General features: G+C 34.1%; 1 protein-coding gene and 3 long non-coding RNA genes across 4 annotated transcripts in view; 2 read left to right on the top strand and 2 right to left on the bottom strand.

The window, feature by feature from the left end:
- LOC105321073 (uncharacterized) overlaps window positions 1-21,638 on the top strand; it is a 57,958-nt gene that overhangs the window by 12,863 nt on the left and 23,457 nt on the right. The window lies entirely within an intron of this gene.
- Window positions 3,608-11,611, bottom strand: LOC117680626 (uncharacterized). Its single transcript, XM_066081554.1, has 10 exons — window positions 11,448-11,611; window positions 9,246-11,191; window positions 8,793-8,988; window positions 8,518-8,634; window positions 8,366-8,419; window positions 7,143-8,255; window positions 6,852-7,021; window positions 5,910-5,974; window positions 5,687-5,781; window positions 3,608-3,904 (listed from the first exon to the last, which is right to left on the bottom strand). Exons 3-10 carry the CDS (start codon window positions 8,986-8,988, stop codon window positions 3,786-3,788), a joined length of 1,929 nt encoding a protein of 642 aa, XP_065937626.1. The 5' UTR covers window positions 9,246-11,191; window positions 11,448-11,611; the 3' UTR covers window positions 3,608-3,785.
- LOC136274522 (uncharacterized) lies at window positions 13,668-14,522 on the top strand. The gene is made up of 2 exons (XR_010712921.1): window positions 13,668-14,284; window positions 14,331-14,522. It is a non-coding gene; the product is annotated as an uncharacterized lncRNA (long non-coding RNA).
- LOC117684277 (uncharacterized) lies at window positions 14,643-16,636 on the bottom strand. The gene is made up of 4 exons (XR_004598101.2): window positions 16,269-16,636; window positions 15,949-16,023; window positions 15,544-15,678; window positions 14,643-15,423 (listed from the first exon to the last, which is right to left on the bottom strand). It is a non-coding gene; the product is annotated as an uncharacterized lncRNA (long non-coding RNA).

The following is a 21,638-nucleotide window of genomic DNA, read 5'->3' as shown; positions in this document are numbered from 1 at the left end:
TGTTCCAGGCTTCAAGGACCCACTGGCAGACAGTGCTGTATGATGCCTTTCTCATTTGTCCTGTTGCGGTGAAGCTCTTCTCTCCCATCATCATCCAGTTCTCCCAGATTACTTGAAGTTCTGTCTTGAAACATTAGTTGATTGAGATGTCCAGGGGCTGCAGCAACTTAGTAAGACTGGGGACATTGAAAGTCTTTTTTGGTGACATACTGGGGACATTGAAAGTCTTTTTTTGGTGACATCACTGATGTGTGCCCTCATTGAATTTAGGACAAGGAGGCTCTTTGACTGCTGAAAGAATCCACCAGGTCACTTTACTGAGTATATATATGCAGTCATCCTAATTGATCTTCAATTTTTCCAAATTTGACCCCTAAACAATACTGCTGTCCCAAGAGCTCACCATTAAGATGTCTTTAAAGAATGTTTATGGATCCCCCCTCCCCCAACTCAACTCCATATGATGGTTTATATTATAGTGTGCAGTTTTGTAGCATCTTCAAGTTTTGAGATTTCACCAATTTCATCTGAAAAATTAAATCTGAATAACATTATTACCTGTTGTATATTTATTTGATAAAGGTACCTTTAAAGAATATAACATACATTTATAATTGATATTGTATTTTTACAAAAGAAGTGTTTTCTTAAAAAATTAAATCTATGTGAATATATGTAACTTCCCAGTTGGCCTCACATCCGGGACGGTGGGATTGATTTCTGCGTCTTCTTCCTCGAATCCCTCGTCGTGGTCCTGGTCCTCTTTTTTGTGATTGGTCCTCCTCCGATGGTATGGCTTGGAGGGCCTTGCCTGTCTGGGAGTACAAATACTCCACCCCAATCAGCTCTCCTGTGTAGGCTCTGGGGTGCTGGAATGCCGGGTCTAGAGGGTTCCCCTGGACAGTCTGTGACAGCTGGTTCACAGAAATCACAGAAGTCCACTGTAAATGTGGAACAGTGGAGCCTCCACCTCCACGGCCTGAGAAGCCCTGTCCTGGTTCCACCTGTAGAGCCCCTCTAGGAGAAACGCCTGATAGTGGACATCATTGGCGCTGGTACCTATAACATGCAACTCAGAATCTGTGCCTGTCAACAAAATCAGAATTGAGCCACAAACAGTAATCTCACTGGGAATGAACCTGTTCAGATGCAGGTGGAAGGACTCCAGGGATGTGGAACCTCTGGCACAGCGGTATGTGGACAGGGTCTTGGTGCCCTTCTTGAGGGTCCTTGTCTGATTGTACAAGGACAGTCTGGGCAGGTACTGGATACAATTCTTGAGGCTTCCCATTAGGAACATTTTAGTTACAATTTTAGGTACATCACTGTTACAGATTGAAGTATTCATTAGTTATGGGAACATTTGGATTATATTTTAAACCTAGGTACATTTTAGTTATATACTATAGGTAATAAAAAAATGCATTATCATTTCAGGTATTAATTAGTTATCACTTAGTTTAGTATTAAATTTATCATCTACATGTGATAATTTAATCATTGCAAAATGATTCATTTTTTGAAAAAAAAGAGATTCTTAGATAAAAATTAATAGTCATATGAAATATATAGAAATAATTCTCATAATAGATAACAAAGTATAGTAACATTTTCAACAAAGAAATGTTAATAATTTAGCATCATGATGTATATTCTAATATGAAAACCTTTAAAACTGAACTGTATTTATTTTACAACGATTGATAAAAAAGTTCTACAACTTATTTTGATATCTTTCGTTGGCATAGATGTAAGCGCGTGGAGGTCAATGATGAAAACCTTTACTGAACTATTTAAACTTATTTTCTCTATGTCGTATTGAAGGATAAAGAAATAATTAGACATGATTCTTGTACATTACAGTTGATATGATTTTAGTAGTGTGCAAGGGAGAGTAGATTAAATCAAAGTACTGAAGTACTGACGGGAGTTGATTTTATTGATTATTATTTATTTTGAAATTAACGATTAAAAAAAAAAAAAGTCCTTTGGGTATGAACATGAACATCACACATGGACTGAGCAGTCGATCATTGAATATGTTGCTGCAATATTGGCAGGATGGATCCAGAGATTATTTTTCCAGGGGTGGGGATGGCATCAGTAGATCAATGCAAGTGATGACAAGAAGTTAACAGGATGTGTAGTCAAGTTGCAACGTATGCCCTTGCATTTCTTTATTGTCTTCTTTGTTAATTGGACAGTCTGTAATTATATTACAAATATACCTTATTGGATCCTCGTCTGAGTGTACAAGGAAACGTTGGGTCGGTCTTGGATACAGTCTACATGCCGCTGCGGACTTTCCCACACATCCCTGGCATTGTCTGCCTCTTGGAGTGGCGTTCCTAGAATGTCTCTGCCCTGTTCCCCGGAGAATACTTCGAGCAGCTTGTTTATTGGCTGACGGATCCGGACGGGTCTCCTGGTTGTCCTTCTGCAGTGAGCCCTGTCCTGGTTTCATGTGTAGAGCCCCTCAAGGAGAAATGCTTGTAGTTTATGTCAATGGAGCTGGTGCCTAAATAAAGTTAAAGATAAGATTGATTTAAAAAAAAATTGATGACAAATGTCCCAGATATTGTAAAGGCTTTACTGATATTCTTTACTGTAATTAGAGATGCTCATTTAACTTAAAATTATTTAGAGCCCTGCTTCAACCTGCTATTTCTTGCTCTTGTCTTGTGAAATGGTCTAGTAACACCATTAATTGTATCTACCTGGTTGCCATAATGGTCGGAATTCCCAAGTACAAAGTGATAGTGTTATAAATTTCTCTATCACAGCAGTAAAAACAATAAAAGACCAGTTTGGGCAAATAACCATGATTTATTAGGCACACATGGTAATGAAGAAAAGCATTAGAATCATGGTAAATCTCGTCTTCTAAATACAATGACAATTAATAGACAAACAAAAGTACACACACACAAAAAATAAATATATTTCGTCACAATATCACAATTGAAATGGCAAACTGAAGTTAAAAACCTTGAAAGCAGTAGAATAAATTGGCGTGGCTTTGCCATTAGCGTGAATTTTGAAAGTGACCTCAACAAAGATACAAGAATGTAAAAAGGGGCACTGACAAATTTGATTGGCTGATAGAAGTTGTTATTTTATAATTAAAAAAATGATTGGATAATTGAAATTGTTATTATTTAAAATTATAATTTAGCAAATTTTTATTAGCAGAGGGATATCCCTGCTAGATGGCATTAGCAATATAGGGGCCTAGGGGGATATCCCTATTGCTGGTCGAAGGCCAAAAAAATTGGCTAATTCAATTACTAAAGATTATTAACCCAGCAGGCATTCTAACGTTGATTCAACGTTGAAACAATGTCATGCCTCAACGTTGAAATGACGTTGAATTTTGGTTGAATATGAAAGTTGAATGGACGTTGAAATTTTGACGTTGATTCAACGTTGATATCTGACGTTGTTTCAACGTTGATTTAACGTCTTCTGACGTTGTTACAACGTTTAAATTTAGTTGATATTTGGTTGAAATGCTACAACTGTTTGACCTTGAACACTGATTTTTTTTCGCTAATTGCAGTGAATCATTTTGCCTCAAATTATTTTATGAACAACATGACACCAGAACAAATATCATTAATCAATTTATTCAAGAGAGAAACAGTTAAATAAATTGAAAGTATCACTTAAAATCACTGATGGATAACCTAGCTCACATCTGTAGCCAGCTTTTCACAAAAACATTAGTTTAAGAAGATGAAAAAGAGTAAAATCATTAGTTCTGGTCAAGTGAACGTGAAAAACAGTCAATCTCTTCTCCTTCTTCCACCTCCTCCCACACGCTCCGGGGCATATTTTAGGAATTTAGCCAAATCTTCATTGAATTTTGATTCTGTATACTGTGTATGAGATGTCAATACAGTTTCTGAAACAGACATAAAGGTGCTTTATAATATATGTTCCTCTGTATATATTTTTTTCTTTACATAAAGACAATTCAACCAAAATTGGATCCTTTGATCTGCTCCAGTGGCTTTTTCCTTGCAGATCACGGGATCTAATTATACCCCCCGCAAACGAAGTTTGGGGGGGTATATAGGAATCACCTTGTCCGTCCGTCCGTCTGTCCGTCCGTCCGTCCGTCCGTCTGTCCGTCTGTCTGTTCGATTCGTGTCCGGTCCATATCTTTCTTATGGAGAAACATTAGAAGTTCTTACTTCACACAAAGATTGCTTATGACCTAAGGGTGTGTCATGACCTTGAAATAAGGTCATTCGGGCAAGGTCAAGGTCACTGGCAGAAAAAGTGCAAAATTCGTGTCCGGTCCATATCTTTCTTATGGAGAAACATTAGAAGTTCTTACTTCACACAAAGAATGCTTATGACCTAAGGGTGTGTCATGACCTTGAACCAAGGTCATTCGGGCAAGGTCAAGGTCACCAACAGAAAAAGTGCAAAATTCGTGTCCGGTCCATATCTTTCTTATGGAGAAACATTGGAAGTTTTAACTTCACACAAAGATTGCTAATGACCTAAAGGTGTGTCATGACCTTAACCCAAGGTCATTCGGGCAAGGTCAAGGTCACTGACAGAAAAAATTGCAAAATTCGTGTCCGGTCCATATCTTTTTAATGGAGAAACATTGGAAGTTCTTACTTCACACAAAGATTGCTTATGACCTAAGGGTGTGTCATGACCTTGACCCAAGGTCATTTGGACAATGGCAGAAAAAAGTGCAAAATTCTTGTCCGGTCCATATCTTTCTTATGGAGAAACATTGGAAGTTCTCAGTTCACACAAAGATTGCTTATAAGATAAGGGTTTGTCATGACCTTGACCCAAGGTCATTTGGGCAAGGCCAAGGTCACTTGCAGAAAAGTATAAAACTCGTGTCAAGTCCATATCTTTCTAATGGACAAATATTGGAAGTTCTTAATTCACATCTAGAATGCTTATAACCTGAGAGTATGTCATGACCTTGACCAAAGGTCAATTGAGGAAGTTCAAGGTCATTGTTAAAAAAAAACAAAAAAAAATCGGGCTCAGTATACCAATAATTCAAAATTGGAATTTCGTTTGATTCGAGTCATGTTTGTTAACATAAGGATGCAAATGTCCTCATGCATTAACAGTTAACTTGAACTAAAATGGAATTTAAAGAATAGAAATTGGTTTGTGTACTCATATAAGCATTAACAGTTTTAAAAAATAGAGCAGTTGTTATTTATAGAAAATGGACGATGAAATAGATTCATTCAATATTTTCTATAATAGAAAAAATACATGAGTTATGATTTTTCTTAGCGGGGGGTATCAATTGTGAGCTTGCTCACAGTACCTCTAGTTTCAATTAGATTGCCATAAAGATAACACACCATTTTTAAATAGATGTATACTGTAGATTCCTAATTAAACACAAGGAATTAATATCCATGTAAAATTGCCAAAAGCACATCTCACGGATTTTATGATCTCCCTATTAATTTTTGGCAGGTGTAAATTTAATGAATATATATGATAAAAATTATGTGTTCTAGCAATTTGATGCATTAAATAATTGAATCGCAAAATGAAGTAATCATGAAAAATGAGGAATCTACAGTACTCTGCGTCTGCACCAACTAATCAAATTATGTTTTAATTGTTTCAATCTACATGTACTACAAATGAGAAATTTGACAGTAGTAAAAATCAGAAAACATTTTACCTTTTATAAGGAGGTAGAGTTGGGAGGAACCAAAAGCTTTCTTTTCCCGTTTTCCCTTCATGTTTAGACCAGCCATGTACAAGTTTGTCATAGTTCTGAAAATAAATTGAAATATGTCATACTTCAAATACTTAGTATTTCATATCACTCTGAATACAATGTCATACATTGATTTTTTCAATAAATGATCTTTAATTATTCAGTAACATCATTCTTTATTTACCTTAACATTGCTTTCTTCATGTGGTCAGTACCATCTGTACCTCCAATCTTTTGAAGCAAGAATTTCTGAAATGCAATTGTTCATTTTCATTCATACTTTCAGTTTGTAGTGTTACTGCAATATATAAATTTACATTCCAAATATTTTTTGCATGTAAAGTGTGTGAAAAGATACTGAAGTAATAAGACCGTAACACACAAACAGAACTCAAAGGTTAAAATGACGAGTTTAACCGTGACATAACAAACTTTGAACGCTGTAAAATGCAACGTCACAAGCGAGAATCAAAGTTCACGCTTGTGGCTGTTACAATGGCTATTCCATTAATTTGAATTTATCCTTAGAATATAATAGAAATTTTGACATATAAATCACATTTGCAGACAAAGCAAGAAGTTAGAAAAATGTAAATATAAGCTTTAAATCATTATTTTTTGAAAGATATAGTCTCATAACTGCAGCGGTGTGTGCATACAAATTTTATAATGCGCATTAGTTATTTATGAAAATTTGTATGCACACCGCTATTGTTATGATACAATATCTTTCATAAAATAATGATTCAATGCTCAAATGTATAATAAAGGAGAACATTATATTCATTCTATACACAATTTCTAATTTTAATTCTGCATTTCAGTCATTTTGTGTCATATCAAGAGAATAAAAAACCTGAGTCCAGCACCAAAGGTTTAATTTTTTTTGTAATAATTCCTGACTGTTAGAGAAAATCTTTGAGGGTTACTTCTTGTGATTTAACTTGAAGAATAATTCCCCTCATTTGATCAAGAATTTAGAGTTTATGTATATTTACCTCACCTCACCTAACCTCTTCTTGCCCGCTGGCACATAAGGCAGGCCCATTATGTATAGTATGTATATAAAAATACAACATAATTCTACACGAAACATGACAATTTACATCTATTTTCAATTACTTACAAAGCTGGCTTTAAAGTCCCTGTTTTCAAGTCTTCTGTCTAAGGCTTCAAATCCTTCTTCTGAGTCTATGGTAACAAGATCAACGTCTTCTGTATTTGAAGCTGTTGTTACTGGACTCTTAAGAATGTCTCTTATTTCAACAAGAAGGTAGAGGACTCTTCTCTGAAATCCTGTGAAACAGAATATAACTAAGTATTAAACATTTAACACCCAAGGCATCATAAGCAAAAATTCTAGTCTCATAAAAGGTCCCTTGAATTGAAAATTTGTAACACATCTAACTGTACTCACTTTCTTCGGTCATGGGAAAGGAGTCTGTTGAGGACTGATGCTGCTTTCGCTTAGAAAGAGATGGAAGTGTTGGGGTGCTCTCTACACTTAACCTGCTACAAGGCCTATCATAGCTCCTGGAATGTTCAGATCCTTTGTTAAGTCTTTTTGGGCTTTCTCTTCTCAGGGTTGACCTTTCACTGCTTTGTGACATAGAGTGCCTTGACCTATTGTGATGCCTGTCTCTGCTTTTTGATCTTGAAAATCTTGAGCTGTTCAAAGAGTGAACAGGACTCCTGGACCTTGAGATTCGTGACCTTTGTGTTGAGCGAATTGGACTTCTGGATGTTGAAATTCTTGGCCTTTGTGTTGAGCGAATTGGACTTCTGGGTGTTGAAATTCTGGGCCTTTGTGTTGAGCGAATTGGACTTCTGGATGTTGAAATTCTGGGCCTTTGTGTTGAGCGAATTGGACTTCTGGATGTTGAAATTCTGGGCCTTTGTGTTGAGCGAATTGGACTTCTGGATGTTGAAATTCTGGACCTTTGTGTTGAGCAAATTGGACTTCTGGATGTTGAAATTCTGGGCCTTTGTGTTGAGCGAATTGGACTTCTGGATGTTGAAATTCTGGACCTTTGTGTTGAGCGAATTGGATTTCTGGATGTTGAAATTCTGGGCCTTTGTGTTGAGCGAATTGGACTTCTGGATGTTGAAATTCTGGGCCTTTGTGTTGAGCGAATTGGACTTCTGGGTGTTGAAATTCTGGGCCTTTGTGTTGAGCGAATTGGACTTCTGGATGTTGAAATTCTGGACCTTTGTGTTGAGCGAATTGGACTTCTGGATGTTGAAATTCTGGACCTTTGTGTTGAGCGAATTGGACTTCTGGATGTTGAAATTCTGGACCTTTGTGTTGAGCGAATGGGACTTCTTGGTGACATCGACCTATTCATCGAGCTCTCCCGACTGTTTGAACTAGCCCAGGACTTGCTTGGTGTAATAGACCTGCTAGGTCTGGTTTCCATTTCATCTCTAGTAGAAGGTGAAGGTGATCGAGACCTGGACGACTGAAGTGATGACTGGTCTTGGTTTTTTTTAGAAGGGATTTTTTGGGGTGGTTTTGGCGGCATAACTGGTGCTGAAGTATAATATCAAATTGTTGGAAAATGCTCCAAAAAAAAAAAGGAATTACCATAATAAATTGTCCTCTTTTATATCTGGATATATATTTGCATAACAATATCTAACCTGCTACAGGTAACTTCTTCTGCATTTTTATTGATGAATTGTCTTCAGCAGAATCTAATTAAACAAAATTTATATATATTTCATTAATCAAAATATCAAAGTAAATAACAAATAAAAGAATCTTCAAGTTTGTAGATAAATTGCAAGCTCACCCATAATAAAGTCACTCATGACCTTCTTTTTTGGTTTCCTTTTCATTACTGGTTCTGAGTCACACTCAGATTCCACCGCTGTCGTCTCATCATAGTCCTCACATTCTCGATAGTCGTCTTTATTTAAAAGAAAAACAATGCATGAAGAGAAGGTACAATTGACTTGATGAGAAATGTATACAAAAAATTCTTTGTTAACTTTGTTGACTTCCCTACATTTTTTACATCTTCAAACATAAATTACTCGGTTTCTTATCAATAAATTAAGAAGTTACCTGATGAAAACTTGATCTTTATCAGATCAAATGAAAGCCATTTGTCAGCAGGTTTCTTGCATTCTTTGAGTGCAGATTTTGCATTTGATGTATTTGGCCATCTTATGCGATTTCCTTCAACCCATACACTGGGTATGGCAAGCTCCATCTCTTTTTCATCCTCTCTCCACACAGCTCTTGCCCACTTCTTGTCCATCTTAATTTAAAAAAATCAAAATTAAGCAAAATGCTTAAACATATTATGTTTTTCAATAAATAACATAGTTTGTTTTTTGTCATCAATGTCACAAGAAAAGAGTTCTTTGAGTTGTAATGTTTAAAAAAAAATTATTATCTGACATATATTTTATTATAAAGTCACCAATTCAGTATTAAAGAAATTACAATTACCGGTAGAACTAATTTAGCAATATATATCTCTCTTTACAATACTTGATAGTGCTAAAAACCAACCTTATCCTAATATTGCCTTTCAATTCCATGCAGCAAAGGAAACAGCACATATTTCCCATCATAAGGCAAACATGCAACTTTTCTATCTATGTCATGCTTTCTGATTATTTTTTCCCGTCCATGCCTCTGCAATGTTGTGTTTTTCACAACGGCAACATTTATTAATTTCGATTCACATGGATTAATAAATAAATTTTCCAGTCTCTGTTGTGAAACAACTTTGCATATCAATTCTCCATTTTCTCTTTTTTCTTGCAAAAATGCAAACGACTGATCTTTTAAAAGTAAACAACTGTCTTTTCTTTTTGTGGAAAGATAGGTTGTTGAAACATTCATCCATGGTTTGACAGTAGTTCTTTCCAGTTCAAACAACCGTTTAGCAACTTGAGCAATAGGATTTTGTGCTTTCTTCACAAATTTCTTTAACTTTTGAAGATAGTTTTCAAATCTAAAGGCACTTAGTTCATTTAGTGAAACACCATAATTTTTAACATCATCACTTATGTGTACAAGAGAGTGAATGTTGTAGGTAGTAAATGTCTCTCCGTATATCTGGGGTGCTTTCTTGACAAAGTATTCAAGCAATTCTTTTGCATAATTCAGGTAGTGATTCCTAGAAGCATCTCTGGAGTCAAGTAATATTGACATGGCAACCGTTGGAGCTAGGAAATGTTGATACATTTGGTCATGCATTATGTTGCGGAAAATAAGTGGGCCAGTGTATAGAATGCATTGCCTGTACTCTGTTGCCTTCCATCGATCGAGAACCTCAAGCGAACGTGGCTGTCTTGCGAATTCTCGAGGCATTTTCCCATTCAGAGCAACAAGTTTGTCCGAAAGTAATTCTATTTGCAGATGGGATAGCTTGCACTCTCGTGGTCCTGATTTTAAAAACATCAAAATTCTTTTCATCACACCAAGACACACAAGATGCATATAATCAAGCGGAAACGATTTGATACAATCGATACCAATATCAACTAAAGGTGACCTCTTTAATTGATAATTAGTATACTGCAATTCATTGAAATCTTCTTTAGTTCTCTTTTCCGGCATATTCATGCCGTCTGGTTGTTCAAAAACAACACGTCCACGCCATACACCTTTAATTGTGCATCTATCGCATCCAAAGTATGCATTGTGTCCTTTAGTACATTTCAAAAATGACCTTGCAGGAGCATCACAAATAAATGAGTCAATGATCACAGCAAAATGTTTATCATTCAATTGAAACCCAGTATTTTCAACATTACAAAGTTCTTCAACAAAGTCCAGCAAATACTCCTCAACTGAGTCTGGTTTCTTTGTTCCACAGAACAAAGCAACAATAAATGGTTCAAAACTATTGACACTGCATAGGATTGGCCAAAATTGTACCGAGGAAGACTTAAATAATGGTACTCCATCGATGTTAAATGAAAGTTTAATTGAGTTTTCATCTTCAAAATGATTTGGATGTAATGACACAGTTTTCGTAAGTCCTGATAGCAGCCCAAAATAATAATAATTGCCACCACATTTTCTTATGATATCAATACTTTGAGGTGTCTGAAGTAAAGTACGTGCATCTTTTGGTACTCTGTGGCCTTGCTTTCTAAAAATTTCAAGTATATGATTAATGCATGATCTAGTGCATTTAAACTTTGTAGCCCATTCTGCAATTTGTGATGGTAAACATTCCTCAGGCTCATTTTCATTATCTTCATCACTTGTTAAAACAACGGACATGGAAGAATCACTGTCATAATCTGCTGGTTCATTAATGTGCAGCTGTTGCTGATCTTCCCCAGAATCTGACTGCACAGAGGAGGTGTACCTTTCAGGAGTTGTCTGCTGGCCCCCAACTGCCTGCAGTTGATTTTCAACATCATTTTCACTGCTGCTTGATTGTGCAAGCGCATGAACAAATGTATTGTACCGTCTCAAGTTTCTGAGATAGGCCATGTCTTAAATAGAACAAAAAAATACATGCGCATGCACGTGCAGCTAGTTTTTGTTTCTATTGTTTGTATTGATTAACCATTATAAATAATATCATCACTTTGAGTTAATATTAACATCATAATCATTACAAATATAAATACTTATATACTAGGCCTAAAGTACTGTCTTCAATACTGTGAATTGAATATGGACTGTTAGTGTTAAAGGATTTATTGTTTTCCTTTAAAGACCATCGAAGGTAAAAGATAAGATTATTACTTTCTATATACTGTATTACAAAACGGCTTCGATCAGTTGCCTGGGTACACTTATTGAGTATTAAAACTTGCATCGTTATGTTGGAGACCAAAGATCAACGACAACAATAAAATCCCAATTCTATTTATAGTTTCACTCTTCTGTTAACTTGTACGTAAATCGGAGATTCTCTTAGTTAACTCGTCCAAAGAGTCATTCGTGATACGTGTGAACTATCGTACATAACATTACTAAGGCCAGCATTTTTTGAAATTTCGATTTACAAACCCGCCGACCCTATTTTTTAAAAAATTCAAATAAAAATAAAAGGACCTGAACTAGCTATTAATTTTATTTTTTCCTCCGACCCGAAATTTTCTTTCTGGTAAAAATAAAAATAAATGTTGATGCAATCACGTGTGTAGTCTGAATTTATTGTTGTTCATGCATTGATTAAAAAGTTCTTTCCGATCAAGTCACAGGCACTGGAAGTCACAAAAAACCACCATAGGGCCTACTCCTGTTTGCTTTCGTCCAACCCTACAATTTACGACCCTATTAAGTTTTGTGATCGGCAACTTAGTCAGAATTTCCTCAAGAAAGAGAAGTTGAGGTCTTTTTCTCTCACGATTCCGTAAATTAAAAAAAAACCCAAAAAAATGATAAGTTACTTTTTTTTAAAAACATTTTTGCAAAATGAATTATAAAATAATCATAATTTAACCGTTTGGAAATAGATCCTCTACATAACGGTTGTAAGTGGGTCATAGGGTTGGACTAATAACCCTAAACACACTGAACACAGGAGTCTTATGACTGAAGGAAAGAGAATGATTTTATTTGTCATTAAGCTAACAAAATAACGAAACATTTCCTTTATTAAAGGTATAATTACATAAATAAATAAAATTTTAAAAGTTAGATAGTCTTTTTTAAATAAAAAAACTTGATTTTTTACTGACATTTATGGACATGCTTCTAATCCAATTTATTTTCAGTAACAATATTTTAAATTTTGAATTTGTGAATAGCATTGTTAATTTAATCAAATAAATGATTTCTCAAACTTCTTCCTATTTTTCTGCAAGGAAGAAGTGAAAACTCCCTTAATTTTTTTTGGTCTTAATGTATATGTACAGTATGTACTTGTATATATAAAAAAAAAAAAAAACCTTCGTTTTTATACATGCATGTACAATATATCAACACAAATTTTCAGTGCCCATGGATAAAATATGTTATGATAAGAACATCACCAACAACCAAAATTACTTTTTCATTTAAAAAAATGGCAGCTCCTGGACACGTGTTCTTTTTTAAAAATAAAAAAAATATTGTTGAAAAATTGTTTTATTATACCCGCACTTTCTAAAGAAAGTTCGGGTATATTGTTGTTACCCTGTTCCGTCCGTCCGTCCGCTGTCCGTCCGTCTGTCACGTTTTACTTTCTCAAACTGCTCTTACATCTCATAAACCAGCAAACTGAACTCTTGGAGTTTGATTTGGGGTATCATGTTGTTTTGTAAAAAGGTTTCAAAAATTCTCTGTTAGTCCTGGGGGTCAAATAATTGGTAAAAAATGACGTTTTTTCACAAAAAACCTTCTTCCTCGAACTCCTCCTACATTTTCAACAGTAGACAAATCATCTTTTGGAATATGTTTTAGGGTATCCTATAGATGCGCAATAAGGTTTCGGAATTTTCAATTTTGTCCTGGGGGTCATTTAATGGCTAAAAAATGACGTTTTTTTACAAAAAAACTGGTTTCAAAAACGTCCTTTTTTTTTGGCAGTAGCCAAATGATCTTCTAGAATATGATTGGGGGTGTCATATTGAGGCGTGATCAGGTTCCAGAATTTTTTTTTATTTTAAGGGGATCAGTGGGCAACAAAAAATGACGTTTTTTTGCAAAAAAAATATGGTTCCCAGAACTCCTCTTACAACTTTTGGAGTAGCTACGTCATCTCTTGGGATATAATTGGGGCTGTCCTATAGATGTGCAATAAGGTTTTAAAAATTTAAATTTCATCCAGGGAGTCAAATAGTAGCAGAAAATTGACGTTTATCACTAAAAAAACAAACATTGATCTAAGAGCTCCTCTTATGATTTAATGGATAGACAATCATATCTTGGGATATGATAGGGACTGTTCTATAGATGTGCAGTAAGGTTTTCAAAATTTAAATTTCATCCAGGGAGTCAAAAAGTAGCAGAAAATTGACGTTTATCACTTCAAAAAAACATAGATCCTCCCATACCAAAAAAAAGCACTAAAAAGTTATACCTATGAGCCCTTAAAAAAGTTACAAAAAAGTCATAACTAAGTTAGCACAATTTGGAACCATCTGATCAATTATGGTTCCAAATTAGCATCAAAAAGTTATACCTATATTGTAACTTTTTGCTTAAGTACAAAAAAGTCATAACTAGAGTGTAACTATTGACAATTTATTTTTTTCATAAAAATAAATAGGTATAAAAAAGTTATCAAAAAGTTATAATAAAGTTATCATTTAGGTACAAAAAAGTTACAAATTAAAGTTACAGAAAAGTTATCATTTAGGTACAAAAAAGTTATACATATAGGTATAGAAAAGTTATCATTTAGGTACAGAAAAGTTATAGATGTAGGTACAGAAAAGTTATACATATAGTTACAGAAAAGTTATCATTTAGGTACAGAAAAGTTATACATATAGTTACAGAAAAGTTATCATTTAGGTACAGAAAAGTTATAGACGTAGGTACAGAAAAGTTATACATTTAGTTACAGAAAAGTTATACATATAGTTACAGAAAAGTTATACATATAGTTACAGAAAAGTTATCATTTAGGTACAGAAAAGTTATAGATGTAGGTACAGAAAAGTTATACATAAAGTTACAGAAAAGTTATAGATGTAGGTACAGAAAAGTTATACATAAAGTTACAGAAAAGTTATTGTTTAGGTACAGAAAAGTTATAGATGTAGGTACAAAAAAGTTATCATTTAGGTACAGAAAAGTTACACAGAAAAATTACAGATGTAGGCAAAAAATATCTATCTGTATCATAAACTTCAGATAAAAAAAAAAACCCAGGTACATGTACAGGTGTTATACTGATGAAAAAAAAGTCCCTAATGTTGACATAAACTTTTCATCAAATTGTTTTTGCTCTTGAATAGGAATTTAAAATCATATCTGTTCATGTGAGTAGAAGAACACAAGTCAATGTTTTTGTTAATCAATATGTTTACTGAATTATATTTACATCTAATGAGTATGCTTTCCTCCATTTCTTATGGAAACTTATAGTTAACGCCTTGTTTAACGATTGGTCGAAACCTACAATGACCTTAGAAAAATCACTGAAATAATCAGGATATCAATGCAGACTCACATTCCCATTGAAGACAATTTGGCTGTTTCTTTTAGCTAACGTACTGATGCACATTAAAAATAATATAGTAAATTTAACTTACTCTTTACAAACAATTTATTAATTTGTTAAAAGAAAGATGTAAATATAAACAATATAATGCTTTCTTTGACGATTCATGCAGGTAATGAAGGGAGCAATGATTGCAGAAAAAATTTACATAACTCGCTAATGCGGGTAATGTATTTTTTCTGCAATGTCGCTACATTCATATCCCGCATATGTCACCAAAGAAAGCATTTTATTGTTTACATAATTATCTCAAATCATTACAGACCCTATATGCAAGTTTTTTAAATAAAGCAATAATCTAACATAAAAGCATTTGGGATTACATGTGTGTCTAATGTTCTTGCTAAATTTGAATAGAAAGTTTGAAAAACATTATTTTGTAAACCAAAATTTGACCAAAACCTTCATAAAGCATGTTTTAGGTTAAATTCCTAACATATACTAGCATGATTTTGTTCCAAACATACTAGTATGATTTTTAAAACAGTCCTGGTTCTAGATGATATACCAATGACCTGCAGTGATTTATCAGCAAACAACTGGATCTGTTTCTTGAATCTGTTCCTAAAATGTATAAAAAAGAATGTTTCATTATGGCAATTTCTTACTACATGTACTTTCATTGTAACTGTTAAAATCCTTGACAACTACCTTATACTTAAAACAGAAAATTTTATAGCATACCAAGTTGAATATATATGTGACCAGCACCTGGCAGGTGAAAACTGGTTTCTGTTTACATGGCTGCATGTATTTCTATGGGAACGGTTGCTTTTGCATCTTATCTCTTTCATAGTATTATCCTCGTCCTCCATTAATCTAAAAGAAGGCAATAATATTTATAACATGATACTGTTTGACAATTTTCAATATATGTAGCATAAATTATTATTAAATATCAGTAAAACTTTTCAATTCTCTGTTGACCTGGTACCCCCCCCCTCCCCTCTAAAAAAAAGGTCAACATTGATACAGCAGTTGCCATTATATTCTCAGATTTACAATAATTCATTTACTTAAAGATATACATAATATATGGTTAAAAATTTAAAATCTGTATATCTTTACTTGATAAACACACACACTTACTTTTTTCATCTTGTATTAATGATGTATCTTCAATCTGGTGTACAGTCTGCTAGCTGGACTTGGTTGGGATTTTTTCTGCAATACAATGATACTCTTTTTAAAAGAGTCGGCCATAATTTGATTACATATAGAATGTACATCACTAGATATACATGGCTGCATAGGCTTTGATATAGATGATAAAATCATGCACTTCTTATTAGAATTCTAGAAATATTCCAAATGTAATTCATTTCTAAGTGCAAAGCAATAATATAGAAATTGAGATAAGCAAACACAAATGAATTATTCAAAATGACTTGTTTGTATATCAGACTTACCCTGAATGGAAATGGTCATCCACAACTAAAGCCATATCATCCAGGTCTTAAGCATGTCTATCTTTATGAAACCACTGCTTGCAGTTTCATTAATACATACAACACGCTGTGATTCTGCATATTTCTTGAAAAAATCAGGAAAATCTTCACAACAACTCCAGTCTTCTTTGCCCATTTCAAAATTTGATGGCGGAATGGCAATTGTCCAATCAGAATTCACGAATGTCAAAGTTTGAAATTTTGGCCAATCACGATACAGCCACGATTAATACCGGGATAAATCTTTAAAATTTATTTTGGTTAAAAAACAATATTATTTACTTAATATTATCTAAAGAATTCTGCATTTAATTGAAACAAATTTTAGTAAGATTTTCTTACCTTACAACTTGTTAGTTTATTAACCGATCATCAAAACTGGGCATTTCCGGTCTCAAGAGCCGCCATTTTGAATAATTTGAGGGAAATTTAAAAACTAAATCAAATTAAATACTAATGCATTTTTACAATTGATGAATATGTAAAACCAAAAATTATAACACCTTTTTTTAATAAAACATGTTTCCCAAAGTTTATAACACAGTCCTTATAGCTATGTGCTGTTATAAATTACGATGAGAGATAGGCTAGTACTGGGAAAACATACAGATGGAAATAGCAGTACTGTTCTTTGTTAACAGCATGTCTATAAATCAAATATGTGAATAAATATGATGAACCCATCTCATAATAACAAACAATGCTACCACCCCTCCCCAGCCCCCCCCCCCCCCTTTTCTTCGCATGCATTCGATGTCGTGAGAAAATTCTGAATCAATTTCTAGAAATCTACTCTATTCCTTTATTCATGGGGTAGGCCATGAAAAGTTGGAAAAAATTTCAGTGATAATATAAAGTTGATGCTACCCCTTAGTATTTAACAGTGTTTAAACGAAATCGTAATATGTCTAATGATGTTCAAGAGACAGATAACAAAATAATGCTTGCAGGAGCAAAATAAAAAATGTCTGCTGGTCAAAACACACACATCAACTTTTTTTCTTAAACAAACATCAGTGTCATCACAGCACGGACTAAGCATGATCTCTTTAGACACCCTTTACTGTTAACCTGGGATGTGTGTGCGTTCAGGCGGAAAGTGATTTCCTGTTTCTGCCTTATAAAAACAATAAAATTTTGGACAGGTGTTTGTGTTGCAATTGATGGACTGGATTCCCGTTATAATGGTTATGTCATTGTTTTCAAACAAATCTTAGTGATTTTACTACCCAGTGTGTGATCAACCTACATCTACCCCCCCCCCCCCCCCCCACTTATCGTGATTTTTATTAAAAAACAAAGTTATAACGATATTTTATATTAGTTTTTAGATTTTTTGTGATAAAAGTCTACTTTAAACTTGAACCTCTTGGATAAGATACACTTAAATTTTTAGTGTAAAAATGACAAAGTCCAAACACATTCACAAATTGACTAAGTTCAATGTAGGTACATTTTAGTTATACTGAAAAGTTTCTAAGTTCAATGTAGGTACATTTCAGTTATACTGAACATTTTCTAAGTTCAATGTAGGTACATTTCAGTTATACTGAACATTTTCTAAGTTCAATGTAGGTACATTTTAGTTATACTGAAAAGTTTCTAAGTTCAATGTAGGTACATTTTAGTTATACTGAAAAGTTTCTAAGTTCAATGTAGGTACATTTTAGTTATACTGAAAAGTTTCTAAGTTCAATGTAGGTACATTTTAGTTATACTAAGAAATTTCTAAGTTCCATGTAGGTACATTTTAGTTATAGGGCAAAAAGTTTAAGTCCAATCTAGGTACAAAAAAGTTATAACTTTTATGTGCCTAAATCTTAGGTACATAAAAGTTACACTTTAGTTACAGAAAAGTTATGACTAAGTGTAACTTTTTTTTGTATGGGCTAGAACTCCTTTTATGATTTAATGGATAGACACATCATATCTTGGGATATGATAGGAACTGTTCGATAGATGTGCATTACAGTTTTGAAAAATTAAATTTAACCCTGAGGCCCATTACCTACCGGTACATACCTTTTGATGCCCTTTAAGGATCAAGAATATATATGGTTAAGGGGTGGGGATCTCAACCGTTTTCAAGATATTCGTGCACTTCCTGTTCAAGAGGGGTCATGACCACCCCCGGGGCCCATGACCTACATACCGTTTGATGCCCCTTGACACAAGGAACAAGAATATATATGGTTTAAGGGTGGGGATCTCAACTGTTTTGAAGTTATTAAGGGACTTGCTGTTTGAGGGGGTCAGGACCACCCACAGGGCCCATGACCAACATAATGTACATAACATTTGATGCTCCTTGACATCAGAAACATGAATATATATGGTTTAGGGGTCATGATTATAACAGTTTCTGAGATATATGGTAATTTCAAATTCCTGGGGGGTGGGGATGACCCCAGGGGTCAGATCTAATAAACCCTATATATTGCCAGTAACAGCCAATATATGATTATGAAAACCCTATATTATTATCTTTGTCGGTTTTCAAGTTACCATTTACAATAGAGTCTACGATTCTTCCTACAAGGTTCAATGTTAGACCCCCCACCCTTTTGACACCCCCCTCCCCCGAAAAGTGGTTGTCTAACCCAAAATGAGAAAAATCAAACCAGGGTGCACAACTAAATATGCAGGCCTTACTAGAAATGCAGGTCTATCATATATCCTAGAGTTTTGTACAATTCTGTTCAGCCATCTCTGAGAAACAAGTTCAGAGCAGGAAAGAAGAAAAAGAAGATGAATAATAATACATGTACCGTATTAAGAACCGTACGAAAACAATAAGTCTCCAAATTTCATTCGGGAGACTTAATAATAAAGATTAAATAGAGATAGGATCATCAAACATCAATAATTTAAAGATAATTGACAATTTCTGATTCTAAGGGGGTCAGGATGACCCCTTAGGGTCATGACTTACATGCCATAATGATCTGATGTGCATGACCTAAGGAGGAATAATATCTTTGGATTAAGGTGGGGATCCCAATGGTTTTTATGATATTTAATAATTTCAGGAAGAGCACTTGGGATCATGACCTACATACCATCTTAAATGCCTTGAACAAAGAAACAATAATATAATATGTACATGATATATGATTCAATTTAAGAACCACCCATATATAGATCAATCATCTGTTTTGTAATACTTCCTATGTATATATACATGTACATGTATTAGTTTGTGTTTTGTTCTATAGTCTATTCATGTTCATGACTGTAATATATATGGCTTAGTCTTATTTTAAAGTACATTAAAAAATTGTCAAATATATGACTTGGAACCCCCACTCCCAAACAAACTCAAATATAAACTGTTCTCCCCCCCCCCCCCCCCCTCCCTTGTCGAATGATCTATTAAAATCAAAATATAATTTGGGTGTCTAAAAACTTTTATAAACTGGTAAAAAATGTTATTCTTAAAAAAAATTATATTACACCTTGCATAATTGACAAATGATCTATTGAGATATGATCAGAGGTCATATTTCTACCTTGGGATCAATAAGTAGTATTTATTGACAAGTTAAAATTAATAACAATAAACGATTCAAATTATAAATGTTTATACTCCACATTCCCCCCCCCCCCCCCCCCATCTAACCTGGTTATAAAGATTCAGTCTTCTTAATACATTCTTACATGTGTACAGTAGCAAATTTTAAATCATTTCTTGATTGCTTAAATTTTCTCTCGTGATTCACATTAACATTTTGGAAATTGCTGAATTCAATTTTTAAGATTTATAAACAAAATGTTATATGCATCACTTCCATGTGTATTCGCCTATTTGGGGCAATTGTAAAGTCTCCTAAACAAAGCAGTGACATCATTAGGCTAGGATTTACCCACATGGATCAAACACTACTGTATAACATATGAATAAGATAAAATACATTATTATTTCTAGTTCTAAAATGTCAGGGTGTCTCCAAGGGGGCATAATCTACATACAATTTTATGCGCAATGACACAAAGAGCAAAAATAAATTATATGGTTTAGGGATGAGGATCTCAGATCTCAGAAGTTAACAAAATATACAGTGTATCCAGGCACGTAGCATCTGGCCCCCCCACTTTTTCTCGCAGCAACAAATTTTTTAAAATTTACATATAAAAAAATGAATTATAATGGAATTGGCCCCCCCCACTTTTTTGGAAGTAAGGAAAAAATTGATATGAAAATAAGGAAATGAGGATTTGGAGGGAAGAAAATTTTGGTAAGGAAGTATAGTTTAGTCTAAAAAACAACCCCCCCCCCCCCCCCCCCCACGGAGTAGGATTTTGAAGATTTTTGGAAACTTAAAATTTCCTTTTTTTTTTTTTTTTGCTTGTCAAGATTTTTTGGATGGGTCTGGCCCCCCCCCCCCCCCACTTTCAAAAACGATGCTACATGCCTGGTATTATATCATTTCCTATTTCATAAAGGCAGGGGGGGGGGGGGGGGTTAAAGACAACACCTGGGGGTCATTAATGTACTTTACACCATTTGATGCATCATAATGACATTAGAAGATATTTTGTATTTTCCTGTTTCGTGGGGTCAGAACAGTCCCATAAGGTCATCCCTTGACCTACATTGTTTTTAATGCATTATAATACATTAAGAAAGAAATACTCCTTCCTTCCTATTATAACTCATATAAAAATGTCTACACCTACTTACATGTAATACACAAATTTAATAAGAAATTGTTTATACAGGGTCAATATGGGGTCAACTCAATACTGCATGCAGTCTGACAAATGAAAAAAAAAACTTTTGCAACTAAAATGACAGAAACTTTACAAATGCGATAGGATAGGTAACGATGATAAGCTTATTTAAATATCAAAAGACGATGATACAGTATGCTGTCAAAGGGAGATCACATTTAGAAAGTGAAAGTAGAACTTATATATGTATGCTGGCATCTCATTATATTGTGTTACTGCTACTACATGTATTATGCTTACCTAAATTGGTCAACATCATAATGATAATCCAATTAAAACACAATAATGAATTCCTTTAGCTGATCTTAAATAATCCTTTTCTGCATACGGAAAACACAGACATGCATGTATGGGTGTAGCTAAAACGCGGAACGGAAAACGGAACGGAATGGAAAATATCATCACGTTTATCGCTTACAAAGGGTATAGACTGGCCAGAAACAATTTACTTTGTATCTTTTATTTATATCTAATGAATGATTATCAACACGTTGTTATCTTATTAATATTCATATGAATGTCTATAATCAATTATAGCATTGTTTTCATTCGGCTTTAGTTGAGTACGGAAACGGAAAAATCAAATGTATATGAATTGTG

This window comes from Magallana gigas, chromosome 4, assembly GCF_963853765.1.
Source record: "Magallana gigas chromosome 4, xbMagGiga1.1, whole genome shotgun sequence".
In the NCBI taxonomy this organism is placed as follows: domain Eukaryota; kingdom Metazoa; phylum Mollusca; class Bivalvia; order Ostreida; family Ostreidae; genus Magallana; species Magallana gigas.
This window is presented reverse-complemented; position numbering and strand designations above follow the sequence as displayed.